General features: G+C 39.3%; 1 protein-coding gene across 1 annotated transcript in view; it reads left to right on the top strand.

Annotated features, from left to right (window-relative positions):
- The window catches only part of nkd1 (NKD inhibitor of WNT signaling pathway 1), a 60,400-nt gene that overhangs the window by 441 nt on the left and 37,030 nt on the right, over positions 1–22,929 (top strand). The window contains exon 3 of the mRNA XM_049471009.1: positions 969–1,108. Within this exon, the coding sequence (XP_049326966.1) occupies positions 969–1,108 (140 nt within the window). The remainder of the gene's footprint in view (positions 1–968; positions 1,109–22,929) is intronic.

The raw sequence follows: 22,929 nt of genomic DNA, 5'->3' as shown, positions 1-22,929 counted from the left end.
TTATCAAGATTAGGGTAGCTTCATCACAATTAACGGTACATGCCGCAGAATGTCTTAAATTATTTTTTTTTATTGACAGTAGTTGAGAAATTATTCATCACTCAATTCATTATTAAGCAGTAAACTCATTAGTCACTTTAATTGCTTAATTATTAGTTTAGAGATTCATTACCCAGCTGGCACACAACCGACCTTCAACGTTGAAATGTGGTTGAAATATGATTGAGGTAATGTCTGTTGTTGTTTTAATGGTTAATGTCAAATGGTTGTGCAAACGTTAAAAGTGTAACATTGAATCAACATGATGTCCACAACCTTCTAGCTTTTACATTTTACATTTCATCACTATACAATTTCAAAAAACGGTTGGATGGAGGGATGAAAAAGTGGTTTTACGTTAAATTGCAGTAATTGCTCTTTAATTTGGCATCAATCCTTTACCCTATCTGGGGGTATATTCATGTTTTATTAGTTTTACTGTTGTGTTTTGAGATCAGATGTTCCATCAGATTGGTAGTGGTGGGTAACATTCTTCATACTCAAAGTTTTAGAAAGTGAGCTTTGATTTTTTTTAAACGACGTTGCCATATCAAGGTTAATTCACTTTTCAAAATCAACACCAAATCACGTTGATTCAACGTGGATTGCCAGCTGGGTAGCTACTTAAGAATGTAGCAGTGTTTATTGACTATACATGCCGTACGCTACGAGTACGCTACTGTTCTTTGTGTGTGTTATTTGTTTATTGTAACCTGTTACACATTTTGTTTAAGTTAGATTTTTAGGGCTTTCTTCTTTCCAAACATGCGTGCAGCTAGCTATAGACACCTACCTCTATTTCTGTAGTTGAAGGCTATACTAAAAAACAAGAACATGGAAAAAACATAATATGGCATGTGTTAGCAATGCAACACTGACACAAAACCAAAGCCAAACCTTTCTAATTGTGTCCGTTACTGTTTCTTTAGGCGACAGTTTTGTAGTAAACGCCTGCTTGGCGAGGAAAGGGCTCGACGACTGGCTGGTTAAACAGAAGTATTACTGCACAGGCTCTCGCCTCGAGCAACAGGACTGCCATCAAAAAAGTACCTGCGGACTGTCTGCAAGGGTGAGTCCCACTGTTTTAGCCTCATTTGCGTGCTGCTGGTACGTTGTAAAATGTGTTTTGTTACCTTAAACGCATCAAAATGCGTGTTTTGCTACTTTAAACTTAGCTAGCTTGCCTGGTTCACGTTGGCGCTTCAGCTTCAGTCAGGCTCGTGGCTTTCAGCGCGCGGAGCCTCGCGCTTCCATACTTTGTGATTTCTTGGTCTCCTCAGTAGACTAGCTCTACAAATTTGTTTTTTTTTTTTGGATCGTTTAAAGCTTAAACGTCTTGAGATAAATTGTAAATCCATAAAATGAACGTTATTAAATCTCATCAAAGCTCATTCACACAGTGAAAAAAAGTTTACTTTGGTTTGCATGGCAATTTGTGGTTTTACCTCACCATTCACGCGATTCACGAATGTATTGTAAATATCGTCAATCAATACCAGTAAGTAAAAGTAGGTGTCACTCACTGAGCAGCTACAAAATGTTTCATTATGAAAAGAAAGTAAGTGTTTAATTGAGATGTAGTCCAACAGCGTGTAATGAAAGTTATTGTATTCATAGTATTTTTGAGAATTTTAAAATATATGGGACAGCAGGACTTTAATATTTTTTCTGTATTAACTTGTCAAAACAGTTAAAATAAACTATTATGACTCCTAAAACTGTTTTGGAGTATCTCTTACCCTTACACCACACTCATCTGTTTTGTCAGAAACAATTCTCTAAGACTTTAGGGGCCAATGAAACTTTTTGGACGTTTTTTTGAAGAACTTACAGATAAATCACTGAACTGAGCTACTGTAAGTGTAACTCTTTGTACATGTGCTAATTCTTCCCAGCTTTTTGCCCTTTTGTGACCCCAAGCTCTTGGCCGAAGACCACCTCACTTTTCCTTAATGGCCTTCTTACGCTTTGGACGTGAGCTTTGGCGTTGTGTTTTCCATAATGGAGAACAACAGTCAGCATACCGCGCTAGAGCCACAAGATTGGCTTTGTTTAGCGGTTGGAGCCTGACTACAAAAGGCAGAGCCGTTATCCTCGGCGGTGGATCGGAGAAGTTTTGCACACACGCTCTCCCTGACACCCACTAATGAATGCTTTTAAAAGGCCTGCCAGTTCTCTCTACAATTGCAAATGCTCCCTTTGAAGCCTGAGGTAGAGCGGTAGAGCAGATTTTTCATGTTTATTCCTGAGAAGGATGGAGGATGGGAGGGGAAATGTCTGGCTGGGAGTTTTTACAAAGGTCCAGAGTCTGTTTGCACCTGACAGGCAGTCGTTTTCTGAAAGGAAGGAGACGAGGTGGGGGGAGCTGGAGCTGTTGGTGGGACTTTATACTTAAAAAAAAAAAAAAAAAAAAGTTGGTGCATGCATTTCAACCTTACACTACTTCCTTAAAAGTGATTGGAAGTCTTCACCCTGCTCAGAAGGGAAAGCTTCCAGTGGCTATGTTTGGAACTCATGTTTTCACTTAGAAATGGCAAGATGGCAAGGTTCTGTTTGAGCAACAGAGAAACAAATGTGTCAGGGTTCAGAACAGATGCAGTCCTCTCTGTAGGTGATAGATCATGGCAGGCTTGAAAGCGTTGCGGCCTGACAGGCTGGTGACAGGGCTGCATTGTGAAACTGAGTTGGGGTGGGGTTGGGGAGGGAGGGGGGTTGCAAGCCTGTCTGCGATTTGGCGTCCTGGTAAACACACAAGAACATTGTTGTTTGAGGAGGGCAGAAATGCTCTGGAAGCACTTCTGACGGAGCGTAAGCCTTTTTCGGGTCGGGGGCCGCCGCGTCTCAAAAGAGTTTTTTGAGAGGCCTGGGGTGGAGTGTGGGGGATATCCAGCAGGCCACTCTAAAGGGCCCACTCAAAAAGCAGGAGACCCTGGCCATTTTGCAGGCTTCGTTTAAGCTGCATGAAAATGCAGATAACTATTGCTGCCTTTAATTTAAAGCCGGAAACAAGCAAAAGTTTGGTAGCCTGTGGATCCTGTAGATCTAGTGTTTCCTTATCTGGGTGCGACCCTCCAATTAAACGTCATATGATAGCTGCAGAGGGGTGTACGTTTCTGTCGGTATTCATGTAAACCACTGGGGAACGTGGACTGACCACGGCTTTGTGACTGCTGGTGAGGAAGGTCATTTGGAGCCACCGGGGTTTATTTGGAGTGGCTTTGGCTGGTATGAAGACAGAAAAAAGGGCCAGAAAATCAACAGGATAGCTTAGATATACAGGAAGTTGGAGGAAGAAAAAAAAAACATTGTAAGGAATGCTGGTATGTTGGTACAGCCAGAGTTGAACTACAGAAAGAAAAGTCCTTTGTTGTATTGTCATTCCTTCAGAGGTATATTTAATAGAAAAACCAAGGCTAGAGAGGTTGGAGTTATAAACCAAAGGTGAGAACTTTGAGAGGCCAGCTTTTATTGCATTTAGAGCGATTAGATTAGATAGTGGTGGAGTCACCAACCATCAGAAACACTACACTGTTTTCAAAAGGCATATTTCTCTTGGTGTGTATTAATTGTGCAAGGTTGCTAGATTCAAGTACAAGTTTTTCCTGCCAAATTATACAGTAGATTGAAATAAAAACAAATGGTCTTATAAGTGAATCAGAAAAGGCAGAGACACATTATAAGCCAGATGATGGTTATCTTAAGGACATATTCATACATTCTGACCATTTCAGATTTAATATTAATATTCAGGAGTAGTCATGCCATGGGATAGCCATGGGATAGTCATGGAAAAGCAGTATGTACAGTAAATCAAAAAGAAGGCTTATAAAAGAAGGCTTATATTATCACCCACAGTGGACAGCGGTGCAGTCAGTCTTAATGATTGTGACAGGCAACATCTGGCTAGAATTGTCCATGCAAACAGACAAGCGAAATCACAGACAAGAGACGCCACACACAACTCAGTGCAACGGTCTTTAGCTTCTATGGGACATGTCAAAAGTAATGGAAAATAATATTAATCCCAGCACAGCGTAAGGTTTAGCTGAATAAATGTTTGCGTAGTAATTGCATTAATATTTCTAAATCATAGTGGACAGCACCTTCACTCTGCGACCTTCAATAAACTCAGCATAATGTCTTTTTTTTTAAACTTATCTGTAAGGTTACCAAAATGATAACTTTGAAAGGTAGTCAATATAACAAGGATTCATCCAGAAGTCAGTTTTAAGCATTTCTATTGGTCTAATCACTGTGACATTTTGACAAAAACAATAAAACCACTTGCAGATCTATAGTATGTTAAAACCAACAGAAAAACAACACATATTAGAATACAGTTATTATTTAAAGTTATTTTTGTGTGACAAATGGTATCATAAGTGCAAACGTAATAAATACATTTTATTATATATTAGCATTCCTAAGCCAAATCAGTTGTTTTACTGCATATGTTAATTCTTAATTTTTTTTTGTTTGCCCCACCCCTCAACATTTACCCCAGTTCAGCTCCATAAAGGTAGCCCAAGCATTTTCCAAAGCCTAAATATTTTTCTCAGCTTTCCCAACATAACAAAGCACACAAGCTTTATGGAACCATTGGGTCGGACCATGCCGAGCCCTCGAGGCGGTTTCAAGCGACCTGATTGGCTCCTTTCACTGGAGGTTCTAATGAGAAGTTTAAGAACATTGGGAGAACATTGGACGAGCATTGCGGAACACGTGTGCATTTGCCAGATGGTGTGAAGTGATTTGGCAAGGCTGTGTAAGGATCCCTGCTGAAAGACTTGGACTGTTTGAACAATTTGGACTCGGCAGAGCTGTGTGTATGTGTGTGTGTGTGTGTGTGTGTGTGTGTGTGTGTGTTTTAACATAAATAATTGAGTCCTGCGTGCCTAATGGTTTTCACAGTGTTGTGAGAGAAAGAACAAAATGGAAAGAGCCATTTTTCTGATCATAAATATTTATTTGGACCTGTTTTGCTTTGTTTTGTTTTTAACAAAGTGTTTCTAAGATATCTCAATATTTCATTGCGCGCTAAAGTTTGAGACAGGGCTTCCTGAAGGCACTTTCAAGCTGGCTGCTTCTTGGAAGTCATTTCTTTCGCAAAAATGACAAGCATGGATTTCAGAGCATTTCTTGTTCCAATATGACAACAATTGAATCCAAGTGCTTAGTCTTGAATTTCTACACAGTTCTGTGATATTTGCACTTTTCTGAGTGTACTTTTTCTGTGTGGGTGTTTCTTGATGTCATATACCTGCTGTGTAGATTATGAAATATACAATGAATAGATTTAAGTAAGTAAATGATTTGGGGTTTCTGCTGCAGTTGGTCTGCAGGTTTAGGTTCAGCAACAGTATGTGCTAAAAGAATGAGGTCAGCTGGCTATGAACCTGAATATACTGAATATAGACCAGGTTATTCCATCAATGGATTTTTTCTTTCCTGATGATCACGACCATATTCCAAGATGACAATGTCAGGATTCATGGTGCTGGAATTGTGAAAGAATTTCAGATTCAGGGAGCATGAGATCATCATTTTCACACATGGATTGAGAGAGTTCACCACAGAGTCCAGACCTTAACCTCACTGAGAATCTTTGGGTTGTGCTGGATGGAGAAAAGCTGCTTTGTGCAGCGGTCAGACTCTACCATCATCAATGCTGCTGCAAGATCTTGGTGAAAAATTAATGCAAAACTGGATTAAAATAAATCTTGTGACATTGCTGAAGATTATCCAAACAATGCCACAGTGAATGCGTGCAGCAATCAAAACTAAAGGCGGTCCAATGAAATATTAGAGTGAGCATATAGTCTGAAGTGGAACAAAAAGTGACTAATGGTCAAACTTCCAGTATCAATGTTAAGGTGTAAACATGGGCAATTTTATTATTTAAAAAAGAGAAAAAAAGATTCTGATTTATGGAATAGAGAGAACAGATTTGCAGACAGCCCAGATAAATGGAGAATAGTCAGGAAGTATCATAGATGCAAGAATCACCCCGAAACATTGAGATCTATGCACTTCATTGAGCGATTGACTGAAAGTGGAAGGATGTTAGCACCAAAGTCTCAATTTACCACAATTTCCTATATCCATAAATCCTGGAAACTAAAGGGAAACACTTATTGGAAAGAGTTAAATTAAATAAATGAGTTTTAACTCTATACTTAAAGATGTAGACTATGTCTGAGTGTCTTGTTGGTTATGAGTGGGTTATTCCAGGGTTTGGAGAGTTTTTTTTTTTCTTACACTGTTGAAGCCTTTAAGTTCTAGTCATTATTAGAAAGGCATTATTGGAAGTTATGTCAGTACATTAGGTAGCTGTAGGTGTGAAATATTTTTAAAACTTTTATCCGGCTCTACTCGAACACACATAATTATTTACAGAACCCGAAAACAGTTTTTCAAAAACAGTCCCTTAAGTAGCACCTTTATATTTCAAAGTGCATAGGGGAAAAAGTGGACAAGCAGTGACTGTCAGTTTGTATGTGTGTGTGTGTGTGTGTGCAATAAGAGTGAAGCAGCAGTGTGTGAGTGTGTGTGGCTGAAAAGGGGTGTTGTAAAATGTGGGTTATATGGGAAGGACAGTGGGGAGTCAGGGTCAGGAATCTGTTTGATGTTGAAGCCCACTACGGCTGTGTGCTGAATAGCTCACGCATGGGGTGAAAGTGCCTTGAAACCACCCCTGACGTCGACTGACCATGTTTATACAGCAACACATACACACACACACATATATATATATATATATATATATATATATATATATATATATATATATATATATATATATATATATATATATTCCATTAGTCTGTCGGACTTTAGGGCCTTTGGTGGCTTTTTAACACAACTTTTAAAATTTGTGTTCACACTTCAATTCAGGGACATTAATTTTTACCTAGCTTTGGCCAGATGTTGAGGTATAGCTGATACACTTAGACAGCAGAAAAGCACAAGTCAGAAATGCTGTAAATAAGTGTACTAATTGGTTGCGTTCTCACAGCAAGTGAAAGAGTCCAACGTGGTTTATTGGTCAAATCTGATTATTTGGTTTGTTTGTTCGCATTGTATTCTGAGGGTTGTATTTTAGAGTCTCCAGTTGTGCACTGCAAAGCTGGATTTAGACTGTATCAGTGTGTCTTTGCTGTCATAACACCTTATGTGTTTTCCATTTCCAAGATTCCAATATGCCAGAAATTGACCTAAACACACCTTAGTTCGAGACCACCGCACCCATCTAGATATCTACCCATGTAGATATAGTCACAAGCACTATTGCTAATTAAACAATGCAGTCACAAGGCATGAAAATGAACTTTTTGCAGGGTTTAAGATAGCAATGAACATGGTAAATTCAAAATCAACCATCTGAAACAACTAACACTTAATGTAACCCCGAATTTTAGAGCCGTTTCCTGTTTTTTTTTTCCCTTAAATGAGTGTCAAGCTTTTTTGAACCTGTTTACACCTGGCCACGACATCCATCTCAAATACACTCTCAAATACACTTCAGAAGAAAGTCTGAGACACATTTGAGCCACATGTTAAAGCAGTTTAAACGCATCCATTTCTCCAATATTCACTTGACCACCAAAACATCCATAGTACAACAAATATTGGGGTAATAGTTGCTGTGCAATTGCTGTGCAGATTTTCATATTTCATCCCACACAGCAATAAGATTTCAGTTTTACTAACCGGAGATGCATTTACACACCAAGTGTTAATCCAGTTACTAGTTACATGAGGAGTTAAGGTGTAAACGGAGTGTTTGTCCTGTATATACAGCTAGTTCTCTCTCACTTGTCTGGCTAAACAAAAGATTGCTTGGGGGTTGTAATTGAGAGCAAGTTGCATTGATGTAAAGGTTGCATAATTTCAGATCTTTGTGTTTAGACTGAGGTTGCATTGCTACACATAGGAAGAAATTAATATAATAGCGATCCAGTTCAGGCCATATTAAACACTGCCATTCAAAAAAATGCGTGCTGCAATCAAAGCTGAAGGCGGTCCAACATAATGTTAGAGTGTGTGACCTTTTTTTTGGTGGCAACTTTTTTTCTGTGGCCAGTGTCTGGCAGTGTCTAAAAAGATTGGGTTTGAAACTAGAAATGTACTGAAATACTGAATAATACGAAACAGCAGCCAGCCTCTGATAGGATGGAGTTTAGTAAACTAGCTAACTGTTTTTCTGAGCTGGATTACTCGACGAGTTGATGATATTCCAAAATTGCTGTGTGAGTTTTACACTGCCATGTGGCTATAGGGATATAGCCCTCCTGTCTGTGTTTAGCTTTAAACTAACTCTGTCACTACTAAAATCAATTAGTCATTGTTTGGTATAAATGATTCTACTTCTTTTTTTTATATATATTTTTTCAGTTGCAAGACATTCAGTTCATTCCTAGTTTACAACCACCATTACCTGCAGTGTAAATGTAGTATGTTTCCCTGTAAAGCTCATTTAAAGCTCCACTAGGTAGGATTGAGATTTTGTGCTCGTGGGCTCCCCCTACAGTTGTAGAGTGTAATAAATGTTTCAGGTGGATTAGTTTCTCTTTCTCGTTTTCTGGCTTTCACAGACATATTCGGTCTCTTTCCAGCTTCTGCCAGAGTGTCTGTATGTTAGTTTGTAAAGAATGAACCAGTAGTCCTTGTAGAACTGTTAGAACTAAAGGTCGGAAAGCAGGTCGCAGTTCTCGCGAGCGTTGGTCGCGGCCGCCTCGAAAAACTTACTAAGTCTGGTTTGAGCTCAGAGGAGCTCCGGCACAGACATGAGAGCACCGCGATTCCTCCTATTACACCTCAATGCAGCGCTGCAGTGAGTTTCAAGCTGTAATTTTACTTCTTTAAAAAGATAAAAAATTAAGGAAATCCTACCTAGTGCTGTTTTAAGTACATAGTCTAAGTTTCTACTTTTTTTTACTATTGACATTGAAATAAATCAGCAGGTCTGTATATATTGGAATCGGACCAGTATACCCATATGGCTGCATCCGTATAATAATGGTTGTGTAAAAATATGTTAAAGGGGTTCTGGACCACCTTACTTGCCAAGATGGCATGTTGAGTTAGTTTAGCCTTTTCTGTTGTTGCTGTTGTTGTTAAAGTTGTTGCTCAAACTTTCCATTTAGCTCGCCAGTCAGGCATCTAAGAGTGTGAGTGTGTGTGTGTGTTAGTGCATCTGTGTGTGAGTGATTGAGTACTCAGTGCTTGGCAGGCAGGTGAAGATCAGTGTTTTTATTGTGTTTGTTGGTCTGGGGGGGGGGGGTCTACAGCTGCTTCTGCTGGTCTTGGTGATGACACGGGATGCTGCCCTCTCTGCCCCTGCCAGACCCCCTTAGTATCCAGCTTCAGATTTCAGCCTTCGCTTTGATGTTGTAATGATCCGATCAGTTTTAGAGAAAAAGAAGGAATTAGAGCTACATATGGGCAAAATATCATAGTGAGATTTAGGGCTGCACAATATATCGTTTCAGTATCGAAATGATGCATGGCAAAATGTCATGCATATTAATATTGCAATATATATATACACAGTTCTGGAAAAAAAAAATAAGCAATCACTTCAGTTCCTGAATCAGTTTCTCTTATTTTGCTATTTATAGGTTTATGTTTGAGTAAAATAAACATTGTTGTTTTATTCTATAAACTACAGACAACATTTATCCCAAATTCCAATAAATATATTGTCATTTAGAGCATTTATTTGCTGAAAATGAGAAATGTCTGAAATAACAAAAAGATGCAGAGCTTTCAGAAAGTTCATGTTCATGAAGTTTTAAGAGTTCAGAAATCCATGTTTGGTGGAATAAGTCATCTTGGCATTTTCTCCTCCACCAGTCTTACACACTGCTTTTGGATAACTTTATGCCTTTACTCCTGGTACACAAATTCAAGCAGTTCAGCTTGGTTTGATGGCTAATGATCATCCATCTTCCTCTTGATTATATTCCAGAGGTTTTCAATATGGTAAAATCAAAGAAACTCATTTTTTTCGGTGGTCCATTTTTCAGTATTGTACAACCTTAAGGAGATTCCATATATGCATACAGTATGAATTGTATTAAAGTATATTAAAAAACATATGGAGAAACATTAATATGAGACACCTGAATTTGTCACTGTACTTCACTGTTTTATCTAAAATAGAGCACAGTCAGTGATTATCTAATTAAGGTTTAAGGAAAAATGTTTTTAGAAGATAATGTTCACACCTTCACATTGTAAACCCTAGGTTTATAATTTCGATGTAAATCCTGCTATTAATGCAGAAACTACTGTGAATTGTTTGCCGAGAGTTTAACAAGTTTGTGGTGCCCCTCTTGGCTCTATGTTAAGATCAATACAATTGATGTTAATTATAAGAATATTGGAGTTTTAACAGTCAAAAGCTGAATTTTTTGTATTTACAGGTTTAAAGAAGTTGAAGCAACTCATTTGGGTTCCTCAACAGGTTCAAATTGAAAACCCCCAAATTCTCCAAGGAACTTATACTTTTAATAATGTTGCAAAATGTTTTTAGTTATAAGAGACTTGGTAAGACTTGAAGTGTAGGTTCGTTCCCACTTTAAATTTCGCAAATTATGCAAAAAATGTGCTTTATGGAACCAAAAGAGGTTCTTTTATTGTTTAATCATTTAAAGAACCATTTGTAGCATCTTTCTTAATGTTGTAGAATAGAGCATCTTCTCTATCATCTTTATGGGAGTGATTTCCAGTGCTGCTAGCTCAGAGATGGACTATTCCTTCAAAGTTCTGCTCTGTTCTCGTTCTCTCTCTCTCTCTCTCTCTCTCTCTCTCTCTCTCTCTCTCTCTCTCTCTCTCTCTCTCTCTCTCTCTCTCCCTCACTCTCTCTCTCCTGTCTTCAGTACACTTCTCCATTGCCACAAAAAAGAGAGAGAACAAAGGATAGAGACACAGTTATTCCTCCTCTCTCTCCTCTCTCTCTCTCCCTCCTCCTCTCCTCCTTTAGAGAGCGAGTGCTTTTGTCTGGGGGCTGACTGTTGCTTTTAGATGCGCGTTGTCTTTTTGTCGCCCCGCTCTTCCTTGCTCTCTTCCTCTTTTTCTTTCCGTCCCTGTTCCCTTTCTGAAGCTGACGAAGTCTCGCGCACGCCCGCCCGCCCGCGCCGCCTCTTCATGGGTCGTTTTTACGTCCCTTTCTTCTTCTCTTCTTTATATTACTTCTTACATATTTCCTCTACTTTCACACCCCTTCAAGGGATCTACCCACCAGCCTTCGGAGTGAGTGAGCGAGCGAGCGAGCGAGTGAGCGTGTGTGTGTGTGTGTGTGTGTGTGCCATTCTTCCTCCCCTCTCCCCAGGGACCTGACTGTTGTTGTGTTTGAAGCCAGCTGAGAGATGGAGAGAGATGGGGAGAGTAGCTGTTGTTTTCCTTTTGTGAAAAGAAGAGAAAGAAAGAGCCCCGGGGAGAAGACCGCCGGCACCCGGTTTGAGGTGGGGCCTCGCCAAAAGTTCCCATGAGAGGGTCAGAGGAGGGAGGGGAGGTGAGGAGAGGAGAGGAAAAGGAATGAGAAAAGAAGAGAGTGTAATAGAGGAGAAGACACAAGAGGACAGGCAGGGAAGGATGGAGCAGCTGGGTTGATCACCGCTTTTAAAAATAAAGACCCCTAAATGGTTCTTAGGATGAAGCTTTAGTTGGTGTAGTACCTTCTCCTTATGAATGGAGGTTTGATAATGTTTTAACAAGGCTATTTATGCTACTATATCACTTATACTATAGCGATTTTTAAAAAGAATCAACCAGTGAAAGATAATTTAAGGAATCAAGAATAGTTTTCTACGTTTTTGTGTTCCCCTACATTCTATAGAAACAAATAGAAGTAAACAAGTGTCTCAGACCGCCTTCAATGAGCTTACAGCGCAGCATAAAGGTCCAAATGCAAATCAATTTACATTTCTATCAGACACAACAGTGCTGCTGGAGTTCTTAAACATTGTGTCTGAAACATTCTACCTAGAACCTGCTCCAAAAATTTGGATTTATAGTCAGTTTTTTGCTATTTAAACTCTTCAGGCCCAGTCAATAACTGGAAATGGCACAAAAAATCCAGTTTACAAAACTGCAGTAAACTGCCAGGGAACACTAAAACAAAAAAAAAGTAATTTTAGTACTGTAAAAAAAAATAGACAAAAAATATTAGTATATTGTAAAACGTCTATTTAAAAAAATTGAAAAAATAATTTATTGTTTAAAAAAAAAGATTGGGTGATTTTTAGCAAATAGTTAATTGGTAGGCATTTTACACACTTACACACAATAATAATAGAAAAAAATATATAATAACTAGAAAAAGACTGTTAAAATTTTAAGTCTTTTCTTTAGAGAACACACCGATAAAACCAGACAGTGATGAGTACTGTTTCTTAACCTGGTCTGGCAAGAATTTTAGCATAGCTTAACACTGAACTAAGTGTTCTAAAACGTTTGACTGGTACTGTGTATGTATATATACACTGCCTGTGTATATATAAAAATAAGTCTCCACCTGGATTTAACTAAGCAACTAATCTGGGGTTGATGCTGCAGTTGGTCTGCAGGTCTAGGTTCAGCAACAGTATGTGAACAGTATAGCTGAATATACTGAATATAGACCAGGTTATTCCATCAATGGATTTTTTTGCTTCCCTGATGAACACGACCATATTCCAAGATGACAATGCTTCATAGATTCATGGTGCTGGAATTGTGAAAGAGTGCAGAGTTCAGGGAGCATGAGATCATTATTTATCATTTTCACACATGGATTGAGAGAGTTCACCACAGAGTCCAGACCTTAACCTCATTGAGAATCTTTGGGATGTGCTGGAAAAGAGCTGCTTTGTGCAGCGGTCAGACTCTACCGTCTTCAATGCTGCTGCAAGATCTTGGTGGAAAATGAATGCAACACTGGATTGAAATAAATCTTGTGACACTGCAGAAGCTTATTGAAACAATGCCACAGTGAATCAAAACTAAAGGCCGTCCAATTAAATATTAGAGTTTGGCCAGGCAGTGTAAATGTATTTGTGGGAATGGTGTAATTCTTGTCATTTGAAACCGCCTGCTCCTTAAGTTAGAACGCAGACGCAATCTCTAGGCAGAGTAACTCTAGGACTTTAAGACCGGGAGCCGCTAGTGCAGGACTTGTGAATGAGGACAGCGAGTTGTGGTACTGTTATCTTCTATAGTGAGTGTGTTCTTGTATCTGTCACCACCAGTCACAGGCTTTCACTCTGTTCCTCTGGCTCTGTTTGTGATTGAAAGTAGCACCATTGTGAAGACCAGAAGAAATCTGACCCTTCTCTCTTGTCTTGTTCACCCTTAGAAGTTCCCTTAGACGGACAGATGATTATCTAATCTATTTCATGTTTAATTGAAGCACTCCACTTCTCATGCTAGTTTCCAGCATAAGAGCCTACTTTTAGATTCTTCCTTTTTTTTTTTTAAGATCTTTTCAAACACTCTACTCTACTCTACCCTACCAAAGAAAAGAAAACACATAGCTACAATAAGACTAGATTAGATTGATTCCTTTTTTTTTCTTATTTTATTTTCCCCTTTTTTATTGATGAAAAAAAAACTCAATATGATGTATCCGACATACTGACTCTGAATGCAGGGTTTATTTACTATGTATGTTTGCCATGTGAAGTGTTTGTGTATCAGGGGCATATCAGGAACGTTTCGGACTGTGCGCTCGTGTAAAAATAGTGGTCAGGAATGTTTGGCATCGGGGGGCATGCAGGGGGCTACAGTGCAGCCTGGCAAATCGAATGCAAGAGAGAGGCCAAGACAGAAAGAGGTATACATCTAGGTTTGTGAGTTTGTGTATGTGTATATGTGTGTGTGCATGTTTAACTGTGTGTGTGTGTGTGTGTGTGTGTGTGTTCCCTCACAAGTGTGTCATGCATTGAGGCTTCACTGTGCGGATGTGCTCAGGAGATCAAAGTTTGTGGTGGGAATGTGTACAGCAAGCCATGGGGATCAACAGCTGAGATGCGGAGTCAGTTTCTAACCACACACACACACACACACACACACACACACACACACACACACAGTGGCAATCAAAGTTTCAGGCAATTTCAAAGTGTGTCTTTAGCTTCATGTTGCATTTCTTTATTTTTTATAGTTAATGTGTTACATAAGTATTGATTAAGGATTGGACAAAATATTGATTTTATGATACATCACATTGTTTCTATTTGCTATAGATTGATGCATGACATTAAATACCAATATTTGTTTTGAAATATAGGTGCTCTAAACTCCCTAAGAATCGCCCCTAAATTTAATTTAGTGATGCACAATATACAAAAATAAGTGAGAACCGAAAAAGGCTAACAAATAATGGGCTAAACTAAAGAATAGTCATGAAGGCAAAAAGGATCGGCAACAAAAGGGTCAAAACACAAAAGAAACACAAAGCAGAAAAGCTATGCAAAATGTGTTCAATACCAAACAAGAAAAGAGTGAGTGAAAGTGAGTGTTATTTATAGTGCAGAGTCCAGGTGTGCACAATCATTAGGAGGGCGAACCGGAACACCGCTGAGTCACAAGATCTGACATGTCTGGGGAGTTGAGCGCAGGTGTATCATGGGAAACCGAGATTGTTTCAGGAGCATTAGTGTCCATTAGTGACATTACTGCTTCATTACTCCACATGGTGGGGCTAATCAAATCTGGAAATATAATCAAGAGGAAGATGGATGATCACAAGCCATCAAACCAAGCTGAACTGCTTGAATTATTATTATTTTTTGCACCAGGAGTGATTAACATAAACTTATCCAAAAGCAGTATGTAAGACTGGTGGAGGAGAAAAAAAATGTGATTAAAATCCAGTGTTATTCCACCAAATACTGATTTCTGAACTCTTAAAACTTTATGAATATGAACTTGTTTTCTTTGCGTAATTTAAGGTCTGAAAGCTCTGCATCTTTTTTTTTTTTTTGTTATTTCAGCCGTTTCTCATTTTCTGCAAATAAATGCTCTAAATGACAATAATTTTATATGGAATTTGGGAGAAATGCTGTCTGTAGTTTATAGAATAAAACAACAATGTTAATTTTACTCAAACATATACCTATAAATAGCAAAATCAGAGAATTCCATTCATTCCAGTGTTTGCCTTACTTTCACTTTGACCAACTTCTCCAGCCTTCAATGCTATCTTGATGAGCCTCGTAGCTCCACTGTAAAACTAAACAAGCAAACTTCAGAGCCCATGTGTGTGTTGGCTTGGAAAACTCTGGAAATACGGTTCATCAAATGCCAGTCCAGCGCGTTCTAGAGAGCTCAGCATTCAGAATTCCATCACACCAGTTCTGCTGGGCTTAATAACCCCTGTAACCAACAATCGCATGGTGACCTTACCCAGATAGCAAACACAAATCATGGCCCAGTTCTTGCCCACAATTACTGCTTTCATCCGGCTCACTTACTGCCACGGAATGACTGCAACGATGGTGTCCAAATAGGGGCAGTGGTGCCTCGGCGGTTAGAGCGCTGGGTTATTGATGATAGGGTTGAGAGCTTGATACTCGGGTTCGCTAAGCCGCCACTGTTTGTGTGTTCGCTCACTAGTGTGTGTCTGTGTGTTGATTGCATGGATGGGCTTAAGGCAGAGGCCAAATACCATCAGTGTCCAACACAAATATACACTGCTCAAAAAAATAAAGGGAACACTCAAATAACACATCCTAGATCTGAATGAATGAAATATTCTCATTGAATACTTTGTTCTGTACAAAGTTGAATGTGCTGACAACAAAATCACACAAAAATCATCAATGGAAATGAAATTTATTAACCAATGGAGGCCTGGATTTGGAGCCACACACAAAATTAAAGTGAAAAAACACACTGCAGGCTGATCCAACTTTAATGTAATGTCCTTAAAACAAGTCAAAATGAGGCTCAGTATTGTGTGTGGCCTCCACGTGCCTGTATGACCTCCCTACAACGCCTGGGCATGCTCCTGATGAGGTGGCGGATGGTCTCCTGAGGGATCTCCTCCTAGACCTGGACTAAAGCATCCGCCAACTCCTGGACAGTCTGTGGTGCAACGTGACGTTGGTGGATGGAGCGAGACATGATGTCCCAGATGTGCTCAATCGGATTCAGGTCTGGGGAACGGGCGGGCCAGTCCATAGCTTCAATGCCTTCATCTTGCAGGAACTGCTGACACACTCCAGCCACATGAGGTCTAGCATTATCCTGCATTAGGAGGAACCCAGGGCCAACCGCACCAGCATATGGTCTCACAAGGGGTCTGAGGATCTCATCTCGGTACCTAATGGCAGTCAGGCTACCTCTGGTGAGCACATGGAGGGCTGTGCGGCCCTCCAAAGAAATGCCACCCCACACCATTACTGACCCACTGCCAAACCGGTCATGCTGAAGGATGTTGCAGGCAGCAGACCGCTCTCCACGGCGTCTCCAGACTCTGTCACGTCTGTCATGTGCTCAGTGTGAACCTGCTTTCATCTGTGAAGAGCACAAGGCGCCAGTGGCGAATTTGCCAATCCTGGTGTTCTCTGGCAAATGCCAAGCGTCCTGCACGGTGTTGGGCTGTGAGCACAACCCCCATCTGTGGACGTCGGGCCCTCATACCATCCTCATGGAGTTTGTTTCTAACCGTTTGTGCAGACACATGCACATTTGTGGCCTGCTGGAGGTCATTTTGCAGGGCTCTGGTAGTGCTCCTCCTGTTCCTTCTTGCACAAAGGCGGAGGAAGCGGTCCTGCTGCTGGGTTGTTGCCCTCCTATGGCCTCCTCCAAGTCTCCTGGTGTACTGGCCTGTCTCCTGGTAGCGCCTCCAGCCTCTGGACACTACGCTGACAGACACAGCAAACCTTCTTGCCACAGCTCGCATTGATGTGCCATCCTGGATGAGCTGCACTACCTGAGCCACTTGTGTGGGTTGTAGAGTCCGTCTCATGCTACCACGAGTGTGAAAGCACCACCCACATTCCAAACTGACCAAAACATCAGCCAGACAGCATAGGTTCTGAGAAGTGGTCTGTGGTCCCCACCTGCAGAACCACTCCTTTATTAAGTGTGTCTTGCTAATTGCCAATAATTTCCACCTGTTGTCTATTCCATTTGCACAACAGCAGGTGAAATTGATTGTCAATCAGTGTTGCTTCCTAAGTGGACAGTTTAATTTCACAGAAGTTTGATTTACTTGGAGTTTTATTGTGTTATTTGAGTGTTCCCTTTATTTTTTTGAGCAGTGTATATATGTATATGTATATGTGGTTGCCTTGTCTTGTCTATCTGTGCGTTGGAACACAACCACATGAAACATGGATGGAGTTGGACCAGTCTGGTCCAGTTTTGGCCCAGTTGGGCTGCATATGTGGGCTGCATATGGGCCACATATTTACCATGGTAAACCTTACATATGGCCACCACAGCTGAAAGCATGTGACCCAGGTAACAACATTTTTTCTAGGCCAAAAACTGCAGTTATAGCACATAAAGTTCCATAGGTCTGATTCTAGGTCAGATTCTGGCCCATATACTCGGCTCATGTCTGGGCTGAGAGCCACATGTGCCAACACCACAGTTGCTGAGTGTAATATGGGAATTGACCCGCATCACTTTTGCTAACTCTTTGGTATAAACCACAGTTTGCCCATGTCGAGTCTCAGACGATTATGTTATACATAAGCCAAGCTTGTGTTGGTTCTTTATGCTATATGGGTTGTATTCAGGATTTTCTAAGGAAGTTCTATGTAGGCAATTTCAACAGAAATGTCATATTTTTTACTCTGAAATCAAGTTCAGAATCCAAGATGGCTGCATTGTACATCAACAATATTAAAAGCAGTAGTATTATACAGTTTATCACCACTTTTACAGATGCCCCAAGTCTCTCAGAAGTCAGATAAAATTTCCCTGAATCTAGAACAAGTGGCCCAAGAGTGAACAATAAACGTGCAAGCAGGCCACATCCTCCCCCCACCCCCCCCCCCCCCACCCCCAATCGCGTGTGGGAAAGGAAGGGAAAGTGTAGGTGGGCAGTATTTTTTTTTTTCCACTCCTGGATTGGATGCGATCAGGAGCATCATGGCTCCCAGCAAAACTCATTTCACCTCTGACTACTCTAAAGTATATCCATGTCTGGTAAAAGTACAGTTTGTAATGGTGGTTTTAGCATTGCCCACAGGAGACTAAATGATTGCACTTTATTTTGTTCCTTCACACACCAATACAATATAAAACCATTAAAACTCACCTCAGCATGCCTTTTGCAATGTGTTGTTATCAAGTGGTATCACTAACAATGCTAACCTGGGTCAGTGCTAACAGTGGTAACCTGAGACAAGTGGGGCATATTTCGGTTAGTTTGTAAGATGACTGTTGAAGGATTGTCAAACTTTGAGCTGTTTTTTTGGAAATCTACAGCTCTTTATTAAAGCTTATTAGTTTTTAAAGAAAGAAGAAACATTGATTTGAACAATATGCTACATTTGTGAACCAGTAGAGTGATGTCCAAACCACTGTTCTGCCAGTGAGATGAAACGATGACCTCTGGTACAGTTTGGACTTCCTTTTTCCCAATGCTTTCTGTCCTTTTAACCTCACCAACAATAGAACAGCAGGTTTGTCTAGGCTGGTTTGTTTTAAGCTAGCACTGTTTAAATTGTGTTAACATCAACAGATGGAACGGTCATTGTGTGGGCAGCTCTCTGTGTGTAAGTGTCTGTATGCGTATGCGGGATGTAGAAATAAACTGTCAGGGCTGAGTTTCCCGAAAACATCAAAAAAAAAAAAAAAATCACAGAGGATTCTTAAATAATCGGGCGAGCGGCACAGTGAACACTCCCTCTAGTCTCTAGCAGTGAAGATGATCTAAACACTGAGCCCTGGTGTGTGGTCCTACTTACTGGCAGGGTGGCGTAAGGCTGGTTGAAGAGGGGGTTGCTGGTTCAATTCCCACTGGGGCAAAAGCACCCTTGGTGAGAAAGGCATCTAACTGTCTATTGCTGTCAACCAATCTAATGTACAATAAATGTGTGTGTGTTGACTGCCATGCATGAGCGTCAAAAATTCATAGTTTGATAGATTAGGAGTGGGCGATATGGCCCTAAAATAATATCACAATCTTTCATAGCAGTTTCACAATAACAATATTCTTTGCGATATGACAAAACATTGAATTTAAAAAAAATATGTATTTCAAGAATACACTACTGCAACAAAATGAAAATTATTTTTTTTGTTGCATACGATATATGGCACACCCCTAATTGAGATATTAAAAAAATACAAGAATTTTATCAGATTTGTAACAGAAGTCAATGATCCAGAATGTCATGATACTAATAATGCATGATACTAATAATATCTCCATATATCCAGGAGATTAAAGTGAAAAAAAAAATGATGCTGGACAGATATAATCTCTATATCTACTAGAGACTATCTCTATATAGTCTCTAGTAGATATATAATGGAAAATGAGAACAGTGTGAATCTTTCTTTTGCTAAAAACAACAAAAAAAGTAGTACCCTGATTTGATCATTAGAGGTGGGCGATATGGCCCCCCCTAGTTTGGATTCTGTTGATCACTGCTATTCATTGGTGTTTAAGGGGTGTTTTATTATTAATTAAAAAACATATTCTATAAAATAATGTGAGATATCTGATGTCAGCTTTTAGAGAAATTTGCCATTTTCAGTGATTAACATTCAAATGAACTCAACTAAATTGTGAACAGTTAACTATTTTTTTTTTATTTATTTGTTGCCTGCAGAGAATTTTATTGTAAAAAAATCTATCCACACTCCCAAATAATGTACAGTAGCTGTTCATGATTAATGCAACCTATGAATGTGGTGTTATATTTTATTGGACCAAACAGAACTGAGGTGACATAAAAAAATAAAAGTAAAAGATGAGCTAAAAGATGGGTGAAAAGGTGCATTTGTATGAGTGCAAGTGGCAATCATAGGGTGCAAGTGCATTATGTCAGTATAGAGCTAGCTGAATTCTTACTGGTTTGTGTAATAAATGTGGGAAATCCTAAGTAAGTTTTTGGACATAATTAAAACTGGAATTAAACACACTTAGCTAAATAATGATACAGCAATTACCCTTTTTCTAAAATTAAGTTTTTTTTCTAGGGGGCAGGACTGCTAAATGCTAACTGAGCTAAATGCTCATGTGTTTTTATTTCTGATTGTTGTACTATTGGTGGTTCCAGGAGAAATCTCTATCTGTAAGACAAAAGTCTTACTTATTTTGTTTTGTAGGGGTGGGCAATATTATATCATATACAATATATCGTGACACAGAAATATCATAATATTAAAAATCCATATTGTGATAATAGGGCTGTTCTGTCTTAAAAGTAGTTTATTATTTACTGTGAAGCTTAAGGTGTATTTATTGTATAATTGTTTAGTTTGCAGTTTATATGCACGCACTAAATATTCTGCAATATTATTTGCTGCATTATATTATTTTATGCTATATTATTTATTTTGCCACATTATGATTATACTGTTATACTATTAAACTATATTCCTGAAATTAATAAATTACCCACCCCTACTGTTTTGGTGTACAGTGGATGATTCAGATGTTTATTAGCTGTCAGTAGAGTAGTTTTGTAATTCTGCAATGTCGTCTAATCTGATGATAATATTTTCGATTAGTCGATTAGTCAGCGATTATTTCTGCCATGTCCTCCATCTCTAAAAACAACAGAAAAACAGCTAAACATGAGATTAAAAAAAAAAGGAATTTAAATGTCCACATGTTGTTTAAACGTAAAGAGTACTGATATTTAGTGAATAAATATGTAATCTGTTGAGTTTGGGCACTTTTGGAGACACAGACCAAGTTTTTTCTGTCCCCAGCACCTTTTTTTAATGCAGTACTTTTTACAAATTAACGATTAGTCGACAGTGAAATTTGTAGTCAATGAATTTAAATAATCGACATTGTCGATTATATCGACTAATCGTTGCAGCCCTACAGTTTTGACAGCCCCCTATCAGGCTTTGGCTTTACTTTCATGTCCATGCAGATCTCTAGGCCTCAATCCTAACAGGTCATTGGCTAAAGTAGCTGTCCCACTTGTGACCAAATGTGACTAAGTCTTGCATTTTCATTCATATTTTCAACTTATTCTATAAAACAATTTGGGGAAAAGCAGATGAAGAAGAATCTATGTATGTGTGTGTATACATATATGTCTGCCTGTATCTGTGGTTATAAGGATGATTGTCTATGCACTTTCATCTGCCGTTGTATGCATGTGTGCATCAGTGCCTCTTATCATTTTGCTTATTCATGATTTCTAATTTAAGACTGAATAACTGAATTTGTAACTGAGGAGTTCCTGCTCTCCAGGTGCAGATCAGAACATCGCTGCTGCAGACTGACCTGTCTGTAGAGCTCCAGAACACAGACCAGACTCTTTTATCTCCCTGGGAAACACACACGTTTACTTTTTGACGTCTTTCTTTTTGGACGTTCGGCTAACTAAGAGAGGGATAGAGAACAAGGGAGATTGGGCTGAAAAGAGAAAGCGAGCACATTGTTTGCCTAAAGGAAGAGAAAGTGGAACAGAGTGCAGAGATTCATTTTTGATACTTCAGAGCTTCTTTCTTCTTCATGGCTCTGCTTTGATCTTCTCAGCACTGCTTTTCTCTGCTCTTCTCACCTCTCCTAGCCTCTTCACTGCTCTTCTCATCTCCTCTAGACTCTTTGCTGCTCATCTTGTCTCTTGTAGCCTCTTCTCTGCTTTTCTTGTGTCTTATAGGTTCTTCTTCGCTTATCTTTATTCTTTTATGCATTTCTCTGCTTTTCTCATCTGTCCTTGCTTTATCTCTGGTCTTTTGTACTGTTTTCTGTTTATTTCAGCTCTGTTCATTTTTCCTTTGCTCTTCTCTGCCTTTCTAGGCAGCTGTTCTCTGTGTTTTATTTTTATTTCTCCTAGTCATCTCTCTGCTCTTTTAATCTCTCTGTGACTCATCTTTGCTCTCTAACCTTTTCTTCTTCTTCTTATCGGGTCTTCTTATCTCTCCAAACCTTGGAGGTATCTTCTCGTACCTTCTATTCTCGTACCTTCTCTTCTCGTATCTTCTCTTCTCGTATCTTCTCGTACCTTCCCTTCTCGTATCTTTTCTTCTTGTAGCTGCCCGTATCTTCTCTTCTCGTATCTTCTTGTATCTTCTCTTCTCGTATATTTTCGCATCTTCTACTTTTCTTTGCTCTTCTTAATTTCTCTAGATTTGTCTCTGCTCTTCTTGTGTCTCCTAATCTCTTCTCTATTCATCTCTGCTTTTCTTGTCTCCCCTAGTCTCTTCTCTGCTCTTTTGCTTTTCTGATTTTTGCTCTTTTTGTCTCTTTATTGCTTCTTCTGTTTTTTCATTCATCGTAGTATAATCTTGTCTCTGCTCATCTCTCTCCTCTTTGCTCTCTTTGCTCATCTATTTCTTCAAGTCTTTTCTAGATTCTTCTTTGCTCTTGTATAATTGTTTTGCTCTCTTTGCTCTGTTATCTTAATTTTTATGATGTTATTTTATCTTATTTACTTAATTTATACTCTCCAGCTTTTCTTTTTACTGCTTCTCACTCTTATCCTTCCCTTTTACTTTGTTCCTCGCCTGCTCTCTGCCCCTCTGTAATGCTTTTCTCTTCGCTCTTCTCTGCTGTTCTTTTCTTTTCTTTGTCCTTCTCTTTTGTATTCTTTTCTTTTTGACTCTTCTGTTTTCTGCTATTCTTTTCTATTGTCTTCTGTCCTCTCCTCCACTGTCTCTTCTTCTCACACATTACTCTAACACTAAGCTTTTTAGTAAATTGGAATTGGAGACTTAAATAAATAAATGTACTGAATGATGAGTGTTTGTGAT

Source organism: Astyanax mexicanus, chromosome 23 (genome assembly GCF_023375975.1).
Source record: "Astyanax mexicanus isolate ESR-SI-001 chromosome 23, AstMex3_surface, whole genome shotgun sequence".
In the NCBI taxonomy this organism is placed as follows: Eukaryota; Metazoa; Chordata; class Actinopteri; order Characiformes; family Acestrorhamphidae; genus Astyanax; species Astyanax mexicanus.
Note: the sequence above shows the minus strand (reverse complement) of the source record. Positions and strands in the feature narration are given on the sequence as shown.